At 58.7% G+C, this 14713-nt stretch overlaps 1 protein-coding gene across 1 annotated transcript in view; it reads right to left on the reverse strand.

The window, feature by feature from the left end:
- Positions 1-14713, reverse strand: part of PTPRU (protein tyrosine phosphatase receptor type U) — a gene marked incomplete at its 5' end in the record, with an annotated part of 77274 nt that overhangs the window by 20801 nt on the left and 41760 nt on the right. The window contains 11 exons of the mRNA XM_082494066.1: positions 431-547; positions 642-739; positions 922-958; positions 2610-2686; positions 3702-3774; positions 5231-5421; positions 7597-7754; positions 11623-11761; positions 12270-12306; positions 13985-14258; positions 14379-14481. Coding sequence (XP_082350192.1) covers positions 431-547; positions 642-739; positions 922-958; positions 2610-2686; positions 3702-3774; positions 5231-5421; positions 7597-7754; positions 11623-11761; positions 12270-12306; positions 13985-14258; positions 14379-14481 — 1304 coding nt within the window. The remainder of the gene's footprint in view (positions 1-430; positions 548-641; positions 740-921; positions 959-2609; positions 2687-3701; positions 3775-5230; positions 5422-7596; positions 7755-11622; positions 11762-12269; positions 12307-13984; positions 14259-14378; positions 14482-14713) is intronic.

A 14713-nucleotide genomic window follows, 5' to 3' on the forward strand; every position in this document is an offset into this window, starting at 1 on the left:
AACGGCTTCAAAGTGGAAGAGGGGAGATTGAGATGAGATATCAGGAGGAAATTCTTGACTGTGCGGGTGGTGAGCCCCTGGCGCAGGTTGCCCCGAGAAGCTGTGGCTGCCCCATCCCTGGAGGTGTTCAAGGCCAGGTTGGACGGGGCTTGGGGCAGCCTGGGCTGGGGGGAGGTGTCCCTGCCCAGGGCAGGGGGTGGGAACTCCGTGATCTTCAAGGTCTCTTCCAACCCAAACCACTCTGTGATTCTATGATCCCTGGGGTTCAGAGGCTGCACCTCAACTGGGAATGAGTGTCCCATGTTGGGGTAAATAAACAGGGTATTGGTAAATGCCAATCTAGCGATGGTTAGAGACGCTCAAGGTGGTCGGTCCTCTCCCTGCAAGGGCAGGGTCGGGCAGGTCGTGGCCAGCAGGAGCGGGACCGTACCCTCTCCAGAGCGAAGGTGCGGACGGCGTACTCAGCCAGCGTCTCTGACTTCACCAGGGTGATCTTGATGTCCCCGTACATCTCGGAGTCATCCGGCCAGTATTTGGAGCATTTCACCTGCGAGGAGAGGATGCGACGGGGTTTTGGTTGTGCAAAGGAGGCTTCTGGCAGAGCTGGAGCCCAGACAAGAAGGATGGGATGGGGTCCTTACCCGGCCCACCTCCACCAGTTTGGTTATCATCACGATGCTGGAACAGTGCTCCTGCCACACCATGCGCCAGAAGTCATATACCATCTCCTGCTTGGGCCCTGTGGGACAGAGGGACAGAGGGATGGATGGACAGCGCCGCGATGCCACTGTATTTCCCCTCCTAACACCCCCACAGCATTTTAAGCACCTTTTCCCCCCCGAGACATGCGGTGCCGTGGGGCAGCAGGAGGAGTGGGAGCTGCTCCACATTGCTACGGACCCATTTGGCTCCGGGACTCACCTTGTGTGGCTATGAAGTGGTTGGACCTGTGGTAGCCCTGCAAGGGAAGCAGAGACGTCAGTCCCAAGTCAGGGGGACACGTTGGGGCACAGCCCCGTAGAACATTTCCCCATCACCCACGTGGTGGCAACTGCCCACGTCCAGGTCACGGGTGCTACCCACTGCTGCAGGAGGAGCTTCAGCAGCCACCCTGCACCCGGCGCACCCTGTCCTGAGCGGGTGCACGTCCCACATCCCACAAAACGCTCGTGTAACCCCCAACCCTCATCCCTGTTCTGCACCGAAATCCCCAGCACCACCCCGCGGGCATCGCGGGGTCCAACGGCTCAACCCCGGCATCGCTGCCCGAGCATGGCAACACCACTGCGAGAGCTCCGTTAATGATATCCCATCCCACAGCAGCCACATGACGTTGGGTTGATGGCCCCGCTCCCTTCCTTCATCCCAGCTGCTTACTGGGGCCGTTCCCAACTCTTAACAGGGCCGTGCCAGCCCAAAGAGCACATCCCAGCGAGGCCACCGCCGAAGGGACTGGGGACCCGGTGTCCCACCCCTTGGCCATGGGTCCAGCAGAATTCAACCACATCACACACACAGAGGTGACGGTGGCTTCTCCATCCACCGTGGGACCTTTCAGGGGGGATTTTTGTGGGTTGAATTCAACCCCTCCTCCAAGCACACGGTCCCTGTTCCCCATCACCCGAGGGAGGACGTGCCACGCAGACCTCGCTTTCCCCTTCCCTGGACCACACACAAGTTTATCCACACGTTTTCCCAGCCCACCTCTCCCAGATGCTATTTAACACCACGCTGCCCGGTACGATGCCTGGGAGGAGACGGGAGCAGAGAGAAGGAAGGAGAGTGGAACTGTCTACTTACTTCTCGGTTAATCCGAATCTTAACGATCCCATTGGGACACAGGTTGAGAGAAAAAGATCAGAGACAGAGACATTAGTGAGGCACAGAGCAAGAGACAGGTTAGAGCACCGGCCCCGGAGCGGGTCATGGAGAGCAACAGGCGAGAAAGGACACATGGGGACAGGGGACAGGCACGGGAATGCTGCTCAGGCACAAGGAACCCATCACAGTGGCATCAGGCCACCATTGCCAGATGACACCCTCTGGAAAGGAGGGAAGAGTGGGACTTGCTGCTGCTTCCAGGAGATGCTCAAGCCCAGTGCCTGATGGAGCCTTCCCCTGGTCTCAGCATCACTGGAGGTGACGGGAGACATCATTCGTGGGGGACATGGCTCTCGGAGGACACCAGGGCCAAGCTCTGCCCAGACTCACATGCACCGACAGGATGAGGGGGGTTCCCAGTGTGAGCCCCCAGCTGGTCCGTTGGCCCCCTCAAGCTCTGCATCCTCCATCCAGGGAGGAGGGAGAACTCTGGCCATGAGAGCAGGCGAGGGGAGAAGAGAGGATGGAAAAGGGGAGGAGAAAGGAGGGACAGATGGAGCAGAGGAGGGAGAGACACAGCAAGCAGAAATCACTGATGGACACAAATAAACCAGGCAGGCTCTTCATGGCGTGTCTCAGGGCCGCGCGGTTCAGCCCGTCCTGGGCTGTCTCAGCTCCTCCAAACGCTGCTGGTTCTTCGGGGACAGACCCTGAGAGCCCACGGGCTCCCCAGGATGCTCCTGTCCCAGCCCAGACCCCCAGTGGAGACAGGCACCGTCCCCACTTACGTCAATGTAGTTGGCGTTGATGTAGTCCGAGTTGGGATCACCCAACAGCGGGTGCAGCTTCACTCGGTGACGGTCATCTGGAGAGGAAGGGGAGAAGGGACCGTCAGTGCCTGGGGGGACGAGCCCGGGGACGGCGCATCACCCCGCCAGGTCCTGGGGCTCCCTTTGCAATCGTTTTGCACCAGGAATCTGCAAACCGCAGGCGGGTGGGATGCATTCAGGTGCAATAAGTACAAGTCGGTGGAGGTCTTTCCAAAGATGGTGGTTTAGACCAGCGGGGACACGGGCGAGCGGCTTTCAGCACGGTATCTCCCTGAGCTCTGCCCAGTCCTGCCAAAGATGCAGGGCACCAGAACAGCCAGGGCCCAGACAGGCGAGCAAAGAGCTCTGCCCAACCTTCTAGTGTCCACCTGGGGCCCTGGACAGAGCTGGAGTGGAAGGGATGAAGCTGCGGAGCAAAGCATGTGGGAGGTGGAGAGCACCAGAGCTCCTGGAGGGTCAGGCTTGGTGTCTCCATCCCTGCTGGAACATCACCAGAGATGCAACAGGGCGCACGGTGGCCATGCCACACTGACTGCGGAGGGAGCTGGTGAGGAGTATCCTCTCTCTGGTGGGGTCAAGCGTTTCCCCAATCTTCTGTCCTAAAATCTCATCAGTTATCCCCCTTTTCTCATCCTGCACATCCACACCTGAAGCTCCGTGGGGCAGGGCTGAAGTTCCTTATAAATCCATACAAGAAAACACACTCCAGGTTATCTGGGGCTTTCCAGCACCATCCAGAGTATCATGGCAATGATACCATCCATTTCAAAGCACCCCAAGATGTTCTGTCTTTAAGAGTTATCCAGCTCCAGGGGTCAATGTTGGCCCAGCTCCATCCCTCCAATTTGCTCCAGTGTCTGATGCCCAACAGGAGCTCTCAGCTTGGGACCCTTCCGCTGAGCAAGGACCTCTCTGCTGCCCTTCACCAACCAAACCCCACCAGTTTATTCCTTGCCACGGACTGCGCACCTACTAAAAAAAGCCCCCAAAGCCTTTTAGAAGGTTTTTCAAGCTGTTCGGGGTCTCTAAGCCTCTGCTGAAGGTACTCACATGTCGATACGTGATCCTGTCTTCCTTTGGTCTTGTCTTTCTTCTTCGAAGCATCCCAGCCTTCAAAGAAACTCTGTAAGGAAAGGATGGCCATCACGACCTGAGGGCAGGACCGTGGGGTCCCCTCCGGCCCCACAACCTCCCCGGGGAGCAGGGCAGGCAGGGTGATCCCACCACCCCAATCCCTGGGTCCTGCAGCCCCAGCCCCATAGCACGCTCTGCCCGCTACACGCTTCTGTTGCATCAACAAAATGCCCCATTTTCCAGCAAATTACAGACTACCTGGTTTGGTTTGTTTTTTTTTTTTTCCCCCCAGGGTCGGCTGTGGGGTTTTTTTCTAAACCTCCCCAGTCCATTTCTCTCCCCAGCGGAGAATAGGTTTGTGTGTAATAGCAGTAACATTCATAGATTGGCGTAAGAGGAGGAAAGTGGAAGGAAATTACATGTTTTCTCCCCTCCCATAATATCTGAGTGCTTTCAAATGACTAGTTCCAAGAACATACAGCAGCTTTTCAAGGAGCACTAATGATTATAGCAAGCCCTGGTTTGTCCAATACATGAAGGGGGGGGGGGGGGGGGGGGGGGGGGGAAGGCTCCTGCACTTGAAACAACTAAGCATTAAACAGTAATTTCACTGGGAAATTTCAATCGCCAGACCTGTGGGACACCGAGGAGTCGGGAAATCAACCCCGCTGGGCGCGCTGCGGCAGAGGCGCGTGGAATAGCGCGCTCCGTTACGAGCGCTCCGACCCAACAAGGTGGGACGGGCACGATGTGGCCAACAACCCTTGGGGGGGGGGGGGGGCACTTCCCTCCCCCTGGGATCACCCTCTCCCGCATCCTCTCCCTCGGGTCTTCATGGGTTTGGGAGCTGCCAGACTGTAGAGGATTTGCTTGACCTTAGGCTATGGCCACGCTTATCACAGGACAAGAGAAAGAGAGCAGAAGAACATGCCGTCTCTGCTTCTGGAGAGCAGAAGAACATGCCGTCATGGTGCCCAGGAGGACCTGAGAAAGGGAGAAGCATCCCCAGCGCCTGTGGGAGAGGTGGGATGACACACCGCGGACAGGAGAGGTGTAGGCTGGTAGAGCTGGTTTGGCTCATCTCAGGGACCTTGTTCAAGGTGACGATGACATCGTCAGGCTGCCCAGAGAGGTGGGGGAGTCTCCCACTCTGGAGACATTCAAAACCTGCCTGGATGCCATCCTGTGCAACTGCTGGAGGTGTCCCTGCTCTGGCAGGAGGGTTGGACTAGATCATCTCCAGGGGTCCCTTCCAACCCTGACCAGTCTGTGATTCTGTGACATCCTGAGCTGCCAGGACCACAGACTTGATCCAGACACCCCAAGTGCTGATGATGTCTGCCCAGAGAACTGTGAGCTCCAGCTCCTGCTGTCCAGAACACTGCAGCTCCAGGTCTGGAGCACCTTCTTCTTGCACATGGGTCCTACCTACACCACCTTGTCCATCCTACCTCCCACCCTCCCTAAGACATCACCACAAGATGCTCTCACCAAGATGCTCTCACCTCGTACTCCTGCTTGAAGCCATAGCCTTCTGCCGTCTTCATCTGGTTGATATGCTGGAGGAGATCTGCCACCCGGACGGCGGGATGGAGCTGCCCGGTGTGATACGGGGACCCTTTGCGGCCACACTGACGGCGGGGGGAGCCCCCCAGCAGGCTGCTGGACTCGTTGACCACACTGCTGCGCTGGTCACCTGCAGAAACCGAGGGAAAACCGGGGGCCATCAGGGGAACAAAGCCTTGGACCGCATCCCCATCACCTCCTCGCACCCTCAGAGGAGGGACAAGAGGGTACCTGGAACCATCCCCGAGAGATGCTGGTGCTGCAGCCAGTCTCCCTCTGGGGACCACGAGCAATCCAGACCCCCCTCCCTGTGCTCTCTGCAGCAATTCCTACAACACAAAGCTGAAAATGCCCATTACAGCCGTTTAGGACCACAGCAGATCTCTTAGAAATCAGTGGGCAAGGTCGTAAGGGGGCTAATAAGCTTATTTCCCACCGAACGGAGCAATTAACTCCCATCCAGACGAGTAAGAGCTACGTGCCCAAATATTCACGCAAAGTCCTGCCTTAAAAAAAAAAAAAAAAAATCACGTTGCCAACGTCTCCGGCCCAGCTTAACAGTCGATTTTCCTCGCTGCCAGACACCAGCGCCTTATTCCTTAGCACTGCCACCAAATGGAGCTCGCTGCTGTTTAATGGGGGAGTTTATGCGGTATTTACCTGGTTAATGCCTTTGCTGTGTAATTACCAGCAGAGCCAGACTAAGCCCTCGCCTGCGTTCGTCAGGGCATGTTCCCAAAACCGGATCCCGAAATCTGCGTTTGCGCAAAACCCGATGCTCCTCCGCCGCTGCCAAGAGATGCGGGCGGGCACGGATCCTGCAGCGCCCGGCCCGCAACGCCGCCGGATGCCATTTCCCCTCTCTCACCACTTCTAAAAACCGCCCTAGCCATCTCCCTCACCCCCTGCCTGCACCTCCCTTCCCTCCCGCCCGCGCAACACGGGCGCAACGTCAGTGCAGGATGTGGACCAAACAGGGTCTCCATCAACCGCCCCCAAGGAGACGATGCTCCAACCTTTGCATTCGGGAACATCTCCCAACGCGTGGTGGAACCAACGGGACAGCACGGGAGGGCCACGCTGCGCCCCGGGGCACGGCTGATGGGCACACCGGCCGCTGGGTTTAATGAGAAATTAATTGCGGGCGTTTGGAAGGTGCCGACGGCTCCATGCAGCCACACGCCCAGGACCCACTTGGGTTTCGGTGAGAAGCACCCGTGACTTTTTTAAAAAGCAAAGAAACTGAGGCATGGCAGGGAACAGCCCCCAGCCGGTCACGGAGCAGCCTGGTCATTTACCTTCGTTAATTAATGATGCTTTAGGCAGGGGTGGCTGCAGCAGAGGCTGTCCCCAGCTGTGGCAGAGAGCCCGAGCTCCCCACATCTCCTCTACCGAGGGGAGGGATGAGGAGCAGCCAGCAGCAGAGCGAGCAAACGGGTGGGAGCAGGATCGGGCCCCACAGTGCCTTCCCTATAGAGACGGAGGACCGGCAGCCCCGGCGCAGCCCACTCAGACCCACCAGCCTACGAGCGTTCCAAGGACAAAAACCGAAAAATAATAAACCGAGCTAGATGTACTAAGAAGAGGAAAAGTTTGCCCTCTGGGCTTCTATTATCCGCGAGACAATGCCGGGAAGCGTATTAATCCCGCAGCCGGTGGAGAAGAGCTGTGGGTAAGCAGCATCTTGAAGTTACTGTAACAGATGTTATTAGCATATGGTTGAAACTGGGGCATCCGACGAGTTATTTTACAACTAAATCAGCACGGAGATGCATACTCCAGTGGGTGTTAAATTATCAGTCTCCCTCTGATGTGAACGCGGCGGCTCTTTAACCCTTCGAAGCCCAGGGCTGCGCGCAACACCGTGCGCGCGGCGACGCCACAGCGGGTGCGCCGGCCGAAGGCTGATGCGAAGCTTTCAACCTCGGCGTGAACCCAAGAGTTGGGGTTCACCACCCAAGCTGCAAATGGCCTCAACCCTCCCAGTCACCGGCTCAGACCTCCGCTTCGAGAGGTCGAGTCGCAGAGACCCAGCTCGAGCTGCCCGCGCGTGTTTCTCCTTCAGCAAAACTTGCGTGATAATAAAAGCTACTACAGACGCCGATTAGATCAATGCCCGTGGAGGTTTACACGGGGCATGGAAAAGCCTGCGACGTGCCACGCACGTCAGGTTAAAATAGACGCAATAGGCGCTACTGAGCCTTGGATAAATATTTCAGCTGTTTCTGGGATGTTTAGGGGTTATCGGGGTCCCTTGCTGGGGCCGGGTGGGAGCAGGGGGGATGCCGCGGCTCCCCGTCCTTACCCCGGTTGCCGTAGTTGTGGGTGTCCATGAAGGAGAGCCCCAAGCGTTCGTCCTCCTGCAGCGTGCTCTGGTCGGTGAAGCTCCTGTCGATGGCACTCATCATGTGCGTCTTCTCATGGCGGTAGTTAATGGTGGCTTTGGTCATGTTGACGGGTTTACTGCAGGGGGATGCAAAGAGGAGGAGGGGGAAGAAGCACACGTAAGCCGGGCTGATCCGACGGTGCTGCAACATCCCCCCAGAGCTACCGGGCTCGGATTATTTTGGGGAGCAGGATGGTTTATTTCCACCAGCAGTCATCACGCTTCGGTTTTCTAGTGCCTCAAACCGGTCGCAGCCCCACATGGATCATCTCTCGTCGGCTGCAGCAACTCCGGCTGCTCAGCCTCAGTGTCCCCTCCTGTCCCCTCCCCAAGCCCCATTTCCCCAGGCATTACCCACCCTTCGCCCCACACCATCTCGCCGCAACACGGACCATCCAACAGGGTGCGCGCACCGCTGCGCTGCACAGTGCGAGTGCAGGAGGTAGAAAAGAGACATGGACCTGGTGGAGCGGGGCCAGAGGAGGCCCCGGAGATGCCACGAGGGCTGGAGCCCCTCTGCTGGGAGGACAGGCTGGGAGAGTTGGGGGGGATCAGCCCGGAGAAGAGAAGGCTCCGGGGAAGACCTTATTGTGGCCCTGCAATACTTAAAGGCTCTTCTAAGAAAGATGGGGATGGAGACTTTAATAGGGACTGTAGTGATAGGATAAGGGGTGATGGGTTTAAACTAAAAGAGGGGAGATTCAGCCGAGCTATAAAGAAGAGATTTTTTTTATGAGGGTGGTAAGACACTGGCCCAGGTTGCCCAGAGAGGTGGGAGATGCCCCATCCCTGGAAACATTCCAGGTCAGGTTGGACGGGGCTCTGAGCAACCTGATCGAGTTGAAGATGCTCATGGCAGGGGGTTGGACTCGATGACCTTTAACGGTCCCTTCCAACCTAAACCATTCTACGATTCCAAAGCCATGCCGGGGGGCCAAATCCATCCCAAGGGACGGGCTGGACCCCCCGACTGCACACATGCTCAGCACCCACCGGGGAGGCTTTTTCCCCCCTGTTCAAGGACCCTATTAGGCACCTAACGAAGATGCTGGGAAAGCCCAGGAGCTCTCGCTGGAAGAGAACTTCACCTCCCAAATTTGAGACATTTAGGGAAAAAAAACCCAAAAACAAACAAACAAAACCTGACTGAGTGTTTTTGAGAGGCAGCATCAGGCTACCGAAAAGCCGGGATTAAACCAGGGGAAGGATAGAGGAGATTTGAGCCCATGTGAGCATCTCGGTAGCGCTGGGACGCTGCAAGGCACTGCCAAAATCCAGAATTCAACCCGGAGTTGCTGAGCCTTCCCCTTTACGCTGCCTTCGGTCTCTAAAGAGCTCGGCAGCGTTATTTTCCCCGAGCCAAAGAGGCCCTTAAAATGTACTCGGTAGAGAAAAGGACTTGTTGGAGCAGCAGGGCAAGGGGGGGCGGCCGGGAGGAAGGGCGAAGGAGAGAGAGAATGACAATTACTTACGGGTAATAGGAATAAGAATAGTAGTTCCTCCTGGCAAGCGTGCAAACAAAGAGAACAGCAGAAATTGCATAAGCAGCTTTTCTCCGGCATAGGGAATGGGAGGGGGGGGGGGGGGGGGGGGAGTTACAGGGCAACTCGGCTGCCAGAAAAAATAAATGCACCGTAAAGAAACCCCATTCCCCTTTTGCATCCGTAGGTTAATTACTCCGGGGAGGAGGTGGCATCCCGGCTGCAGAGCCCCAGCACCGGCTCTCCGGGTGACCGGGGTCCCCGCGCCGGCGGTGGGGTGTCCGTAGCATCCCGTGTCCACGGGGTTATCGCACAATTTTTAAGACCGAACAGTAAACGTCCAAAATGTAGGGCACCTCCTGGAAAGCCGCTTAGGGGCCAAGCAACGCCAGCAGGAGAGACGGGGTCGGGACGATGCGTTTCCAGAGCACCGTTTATGAGGGGTGAGCACATTCCAGAGGTGCATTTCCATTCCACCGCGTCAGTGTTTTTCCAATGGCAAAACACTCCGGAGGAGATTTATGAGCTCATCCCAGCTTCCCAACAGCCCTGAATTCCGGGCCCTCGGCGCTGGGTTTGATTTGTGGCTCTGGTTTGTCCTTCGACACGTTCACCCCGGGGATGCTGAAAGCAAAGCAGCTCCTCCTCCTCCTCCCGCCCCGCAGGACAGGCAATGGGAATACAGCGGTCGCCCCCCACGGCTTCCCACCCGCCAGCTCAACAGCATCCCTCCCAAAAACACACCGGCACTGCCGGGCATTTGCTCCATCAGGGAGAGAGCCGATGCCGTATGCACGGGCATCACCGCAGAGCGACGGCGGGCGAGGAGCCACGCGCCAGCCCTGCACCCCTCGGCAGCGCGCGGGGGGGATGCTACGGCTCTGCTTTTCCAGCCGGCGTAAATCAGCACGAATCCTTTAAGGGCGAACGAAACCACAAAAGAGATCTGCAGATTTACACACGGGCTGAGGTTCTGCCCTGCTGTTTTCTTCTCCCCCCCCCACCTCCGGCTGTTAATGTACTTTCCTCCCATCATCCCGAGCCCTGCACGGGGAAGGCGTGTAATTGCTGCCCTTTCTCCCCTGCTTTGAGAGCCCCCCCCCCCCGGCTCGGCGTCGCCTCGAGCCCCGCACGGCACGAAGCCGCTTTCCAGGGCGCTGCGCCCCAGTGAAAAGCAGCAACCGCGTCCCCATCGCTCCTGGCGATGAGCGTCCCAAAAAGCCCTCGTCCTCATCCCTCCCACCCCACCGTGACGGCCACCATCGCAGCCACGCCGGCCACGCTCGGCTCCCCTCTTTGGGGGTCCCCAGGGAATGTCAGCCCTGGGAAAACCTCCCCTCCAGCGTGCACCCAAATTTTAAAGACTCATTTAGAGGCAGGCAGAGGCTCTCAGCAAGGGGTTGCTCACGTTTCGGTGGAAGCTCAGTGGTTCCCCATTAAAACAAGCCCAGGAGGATGCGGGACAGTCCGAGCACCCGCATCCCCGGAGCTGGTAGCCGCAGGCAGCCCCTGCCCAGCCCCGGAGGAAGGGGAGATGCTGGTCTCCCAACGCTCTCGAGGAATTGGAGCACGGGACAAGAGCCAGAGTCTACCCTGGTATTCCAGCAGGACACACCGCACCGCTTTCCAGGCAAAAGCTGTGGATGGAGTTTTTTTCTGGCCGTCACCCCAGAACCGAGAACCCCCGGAGCTCTGCCCCCTTCGGTGCTGGGAGGTGCCTGGCGCTCGCCCACCGTCCCGGGGGAGCTTGGCAGAGGGGCGACAGCAGGAAGGTGCAATGCCTTCCCCTCCTTCCCGTCTCCAGGAACGCCAGCTCGATGCAAGGGAATCGTAGGTGGCCCCATCCCTAAGGGGCACCAGCACGGCCAGACCCCCGGCAGCAGCACCCACCTGGATGGATCCGGCCCCGGGCTGGCCAAGGCAGCGGGGAAGCCCAGAGACACTATTATCTCAGTCAGATCAAGCTGATTTTTCTAATTTTGGGCCATAGGGGCAGAGGGCCGCACGCCCCGGGGTTCCTGGCTGCTGTTAGCAAGGGGAGAGCTGGTGGGACAGGGACACGGAGTCCGATCCTGGCCAGAAGCATTCCCATCGATGCAGAATCGACGGAGCAGCACAAAGCCAAGACAAAGAAGAAAAAGAGGCAAAAGACTGAAAAATACAGGGGAGAGGGACAGTGGAACAAAGCTGCGCAGCCCCGAGGGCCAAGGGACATTCCCAGGGCTTGGCTCCTTGGTCCCCAGCGCCTCCTGCCACGCCTGGTGTCACAAAGCAAGGAGGGCACCACCGTGCCTGGTGGGATGCAGGAGCGCACTGGGGCACAGCTTGAGGGAGGGTTTGGAGTCTGCCCAGCACAGCAGTATCACCACCAGTAACTCCCAGTTAGTGCTGGGGTGGTGGAGAAGGGCCGAGCCGGGAGGAGGGGATGGATGGAGGCGCCAGCCACGACGTCAGGTCTCCTTACCCTTTCCGAATGACGATGATGATGGCTCCCAGGAGGATAATCAGGACGATGAGCCCTCCGGCGCAGATCCCCAGGATCAGGCCCATCTCCTCCGAGTGCTGCGACACCTCCAGGGGACGCTTGCTCTCTTTGCAGGCAGCTGGCAGGGGACAAGGACAGGGTCACCGCTCAGCTCCAAGGGGGTTTGGCAACATCAGATGGGAAAACACTGGGAATTGTCCCATGGGATGCACATCGCTCCTTGAACACATTTTATTCCACCAAGACTTTACAGGGCTCTGCAGTGCCACACCGTCACCGTGGGTGAGTCCCTCTCAATTCTCGCGGGGTGAGAGGGTCCCTTTGTGTCACCTTTCCTCATGCCCAACGTGAGCTCGTCCATCCCTGGATTTAGCATCCAGCACCACCGCCTCCACCCTCCACCAACGGCGTGAAGAGGAAAACCACAGCCAAAGGAAAAACTCACCCACGGAAGAACGTGGGAAACAACAGGGTGGGACGGGGCTGTAATAAACCACCGCGCGCACCCTGACCGCCACCAGCGCCAGTAACGACACCCGCCGGCACGGCCCCAACCGCCGGAGCAGCCACAGGTTCGGGTCCACAGCCGCGGTGGGATCGCACCGGCTGGGAAAGGGAGGGCTCACCTTTGCGGGCGATCCGGACGCAGTTCAGCCGGGTTTCCTACGGAGGGAAAAAAAAAAGGAAGGTGTTAAGTGTCAGATGAGCATTCTGGGGGGCGGATGCAAGGCTGCCCCATTGGGGTTTCGACCCCCAAATCGAGGGAGTTTGCAGGTGCTGCTGAGCCAGAGGAGCTCCTGGGGACACACACCCCAAAAGACGCTGAATGACCTGTCCCCATCGTCCCCAGGTTTTGCCAAGGCCGTCGCTCCTGGCACAGAGGGGACGGCAAAGCTCAGGACCATTGAAGGAGGGACACAGCAGACCCAGCCGAGCCCCAGGTCACCGGTGTGTCACCAACTACAGCTAAAACACTCCCAGGTCATCATTCAGAGCTTCATGGGGAGAGGAATTGGTCAAAGTTTTCGAGCCCCAACCCCGGTGCTCCGCGTGTGCCGCCAAGGGTGCTGTGAGGGCTTCCAGCTCAGGTCTCCAACAGTTTCAGCATTCGCATTCTTAGGGATGGGTTCAGCTAAAATACTCCATCTTTCCACGTATCCAACTTCTATCGCAAAATAAAAAGCACCGTTTTGGCAGGGCTGCCTTCTTCCCCACGCATCCTCCAGCCCCTCGGGGCACCAGTGTTGGCAACGCCGCTCCATTTGCCCTCGGACCACGACCTGCCCGTGCAGTGTGCCCAGGGCAGGGTCGGCTCCGGCACCGCTCCCCCCAAGGTTGCCGGCTGCCGTTTCTCCTGCTTCTTGCTCCATCTGGCACAAAACCCACAAAAAAACCTAAGCTGGGATCCAGCTTTTTTCAAGACGTCTGACAGCACTCAGGACAAATCCAGTGCCTCCCAGCAGGACGGCTATAAGAGTCAGCCACGAGTTATTATCCAGCGGTGCCCGAGCGAGCCAGAGCCGAGATCTTCCCTGAGATCCTCCTCCGTCTGTCTCGGCTCTAATTACAACCCAGCGAGGTGTGAACCATCCCGGAGCAGAGAAAAGGATTCATAAACCAGCGCTCTTATGGCAAGACGGAGCCGTGCGGGATGAGGATGCTGTGGCGGTCCCGCTGCTCCGCTTTCACAGCTCATCCTCCCCCGGGGTGGGATGGGAGGAGTCGGAGCAGGTGAAGCCCAGAAGGGTCCCCAGGGGGTCCCGGTGGTCCCGCCGGTGCCTTGGTAATCCCCCTTGGTAATCCCCCCGCTGGGGGATGCGGGGGCCGCTGCCGGAGCGGGGTTGTCACAACGTCCCCGAGAGAACAGGCAGCAGCAGGCAGGGAGAGGGCAGCCTGGGAACTCAGCAGCTTCCCAGAAGCTCTCCTGCAGCAGCCGCTGTGTTGACGGCTTTTGCTGCCCAAACGCTCCTTTTCCACCCCAGGATTAGCCCTGGGAAGGTGGTCTCCCCTGCACCAGCACTGGTTGGGGTTGCCGGTACGGCAGTGGGTGGCAGAGGTTGAGCTCCATCACCACCAGATTTGGCACCGGGACGAGGACGGGCACAGCCCGGGGGTGCCGGAGTAAGGAGGACACCCGGCCATATTCCCAACATGCCGTAAGGGTGGCCCAGAGCACCAGATCCCCCCGGGCAGGGACTGGGGTTGAGCCCAGTGGGAAGGGGATCTAAAACAAGTCCCATTTTTTCTGACATTCCCCCCAGGACCCCAAGTGGGCTCCTGCCTGATCCAGCGGGGACCCCAGACACCCCACTGGACGGAGCGGGGTCCCACAGCTACTCACCCCTTTGAGGTTGCTCATGGCTTGGAAGTAGATGAGATACGCCTTCTTGGGCTCCAGCGGCGGGTTCCAGTAGCCGCTGTAGGTCTGGTTGTCCCCCACGGTGAAGGGTTTGGCTTCGGTGAGGCTGCTGGCGGGCAGCTCGGCCCCGAAGTAATGCACGGAGCCCCGGGACACGGCGTCGTCAAAGGTGAGCGGCACTGGGAAGCACTCCTGCCCACCCAGCTCCCGCTTGAGCTTCTTGGGCCGGTCTTCTTCTACGATGACCTGGTAGGTGCTGGCGAGGACCAAGCATAGGTTGGCCTCATGAAAAGGATGGTGCTGCTCTTCTTTCCGTGCTCGACCCCACCATCCACCCCGTTTGTGGGGGTCTCGCCCTCGCACACCCCCAACCTACCTGATGGGAGCCCCTCTGCCCTGCGCCGGCCGCAGCAGCACCGTGATGGTGCTCTCCGACTCGCCCAGCGGCGACGGCATGTCCCCGTAGTCGAAGGTGGGAGCTGCAAAGGGAGCAGGGGAGAGCGGGCAGGGGTGAGTCCCGGTCCCCAGGGATGCGCTCGGGGCTGCCCACCCGCTCAGGGGGGAAACTGAGGCACAAGCCGTGGGCAAGGCATGACCGAACGGCGTAATGAGGATTATTACAAATAAATAAAACCCTTCTAAGTCTTGAGCAAACGTCGCAGTCAGGAGAAGACACGTGGGTGCGCGCCAAGGGGGGTTATCAACACCCGT

The sequence above is a fragment of the Vanellus vanellus genome (assembly GCF_965231255.1).
Source record: "Vanellus vanellus genome assembly, chromosome: 22".
Lineage (NCBI taxonomy): Eukaryota > Metazoa > Chordata > Aves > Charadriiformes > Charadriidae > Vanellus > Vanellus vanellus.